The 2,946-nt window shown below is 34.1% G+C and overlaps 1 protein-coding gene across 1 annotated transcript in view; it reads right to left on the bottom strand.

Moving 5' to 3' along the window:
• Positions 1-36: 36 nt before the first annotated feature.
• The window catches only part of LOC107104708 (deoxynucleoside triphosphate triphosphohydrolase SAMHD1-like), a gene marked incomplete at its 5' end in the record, with an annotated part of 20,899 nt that continues 17,989 nt past the window's right edge, over positions 37-2,946 (bottom strand). Inside the window, 3 exon segments of the mRNA XM_015404778.1 lie at positions 37-1,387; positions 1,567-1,671; positions 1,841-1,881. Coding sequence (XP_015260264.1) covers positions 1,247-1,387; positions 1,567-1,671; positions 1,841-1,881 — 287 coding nt within the window.

Genomic DNA, 2,946 nt, shown 5'->3' with positions numbered 1-2,946 from the left:
GGCGAGCTGTTTTACTTTCCCCACCCCTGTGTCCCCACAACCCACAATCATGACAACCAGTCAGTTCTTACAGATTGCCTAGGAGAGTGGAATGATACATTAGACGAAGGCCATAGCTTGTCTGCTGGGCTGCAACATATTTCCTCTTATGACATCATAAGGGGACATTTTTCAAGCAGACCATTTTGAGCAAAAAGCTAAGAGGTGGACAAAGGCAATGATGGAGTTGAAAGGATTTTTTCCCCATTGTGAATTCCATATGCAGGCTTCAGGACTCATATGACTGTTACAAACTGTTTAAAATGAAAATTTTTCATAATATTGGACCTTTAAGTAATTTCTATGTAAAAAAAAAAAAAAGAAAAAACCCTAAAAACCCACTTTAATCAAGAGACTGGCTAAAATGTATTTTTTTCTTTAAAAAACTGGCTTAGATAAAAACAAAACAAAACCCAAATAAATGCATATATCTATAAAGGGATATAAAGATATATTTTCTATAACAAGCCTCCTAACAGCAGTAATTACATTCTAAAATAAAACCTTATCTTAATTCATTTTATTCTATTTTAAATATAGATAACACCACAAATCAACACCTTCACTTTAGAGGAAAATATCCCTTAACATCAAAGCTCAACAAAAACATATCTTTCCCCTTTTGATTATAGTCCCCAATACCAAGTTTATTAAGTGGAATTTTTATAATTATGGGCACGTCACATTTTTTACTTAATCCCATTATGCAACAGAAAACAGGGTTGCTTGTATTGAGAGTCTAGAGCACACTCAAGAAATAGAAAAGCATTTGTGGCACGCTCTTCTATGGCTAAGTGATACATTTATTGATTGATCAATCCAATTTGCTGTCTCTGAATGATTATGATGTAATTTTTGAAAAATATATATATTTTTGTCACCAATCTCCATGCGTTTGGTTTCATTTGGTTACTTTTTGTTTGTTGATGTCATTAGACCCAAAACTATTGAGGTGTTATCACCATTTAGTAATGAATTTAGCTTTTTTTAATTGTTGTAACTGTATATTTAACTGTATGTGAAGCTATAAAATGTGGCAGATTGTCATCCATTGTTCTGGCCTTATTCACATTACCCAGCTGTTAGGGGTATGAATTAGCAAATCAATATCTATAAAAACGTATTAGTAACAATTAGGAAATTAATAATGATTGCCTTAAAATAGCTGTTCTGCTGCTGTCAAATACAGCTCAAAGAAAAGCAGAACTTATGCATTGGGCCTTCTGTCATGTATTTTCTTATATTGCTCGAAGTGAATTTTGTCAGCTTCCAGAGTCTCCTTAGTAGTCTTCTTGCAGTAGATTCTGATTATTTTCTCGCTAAATGTTCCTGGAAGAAGGTTAGAAACCTAAAAAGTAAACAAGAAATATTGTATTAAATCGAGGAATGAAAATTGCTTAAGGAAAAGATCTTGTATAAATTCTCTACATTTTGAGTATAGCATAAATAAATAAATAAAAATGAATGCAGATCCAGAATCTACAGATTGGAAGATTTAAATTTTACAGTGCTATTTTTTATTCATACTTGATCTCTATGCAGTCCGAAGGGCTTTGTTGGATCGTCCTTTTTGTAGAACCACACATGCTCTATTGGGTCCTTTTCCTTCATCCCATAGTTTATTTCTTTTACCTACAAAAGAATGAAATTTAGGTCAGCAAATACAATAAATAACGCAAAAAGCAATTCAATTCCTGGGATTGAATTACAACTAGAAAACAAATGTTAATCTTAGCAGAATTGTCCTATTTACATATGTAGATATTCTGTCTAATGTGAAAAATTGTAGATAAAAACTTACATCAACGACAAAGTCTTCTGGCTGCAGATTTTCGGTGCCACCTTCGGGGTTGTTTTTTTTCAACTGATCCCATACTTCTTTTATTTCCTTTAAAATAAGTGGAGCATTTACTATACAACAGGTGAAATCTAACTAAGTATTGAACACACAATTTTTCTCTGTAAATATATTTCTAGAGGTGCTATTGACGTGATATTTTCACCAGATGTCAGTAACAATCCATACAATCCACACATAGAAGAGTTGTCCAACAATTGTTTCAAAGAAAACAATAATAAATGCACTCAGCCACCATGGCTGGTATGCACGCTCGCCATGCAAGACTCCATTGCTGAAGAAAAAGCATGATGAAGCTTGATTAAGGTGTGCTGCACAACATTTCAGCTAGGAATTGACCCCAAGCACACACACAAGGAAACTTAATTGGATTCAGTAAAAGAAAATAAAGCTGCTAGAATCACCCAGGCAATCACCTGACTTGAATCTAATAGAAAATCTATGGAATGAACTAAAGATCAGATTTCATAGAAGAGGTCAACGTAACCTTCAAGATTTGAGGACTGTTCGTGTGGAAGAATGGGCCAAAATCAGACCTGAGCAATGCATGTGATTAATTTCTCTATACAGGAGGCGTCTTGAAGCTGTCATTGCAATAAAGACTTTTGTACAATGTGTTAAATTAATTTCTGTAACTGTAGAAGGTGGACCAATAAAACTCTGTTTATCACTTTAAGAGCAAAGGAAGTAATAATGTTTCCTGTGATTGGTCCATTGTAATCTCAAGCTGCAGCTGTGCTGCTTAAATATATATTGCAATTTAAACAGTATGCGGTTTGTGATTTATTTGAGGTCTCTTGCTGCCACCTGCTGGACAAATTAGAAATGGCTATTTATGGCGAATGAAAATTATAGTTTCCATTGGTTTCTTTTTTCTGTATTTCTTGTAGACCACTCTCAGCTCTATTAAAGAAAGTTTAGACCTGAAGCTGTCCTCTCACCCTTTACCGGGTGCTCATGGTGGCTGTACAATTTGAAGAACTAATATTAAATAAAGGGAGCACAACAGTAACTGTGTTCAATACTTGTCCCTCTGTCATTTCACTTTA

The sequence above is a fragment of the Cyprinodon variegatus genome, unplaced genomic scaffold, assembly GCF_000732505.1.
Source record: "Cyprinodon variegatus isolate N-32 unplaced genomic scaffold, C_variegatus-1.0 Scaffold1855, whole genome shotgun sequence".
Taxonomy (NCBI): Eukaryota; Metazoa; Chordata; class Actinopteri; order Cyprinodontiformes; family Cyprinodontidae; genus Cyprinodon; species Cyprinodon variegatus.
The sequence above is the reverse complement of the archived record's forward strand: the minus strand, read 5'-3'. Positions and strand labels throughout refer to the sequence as shown.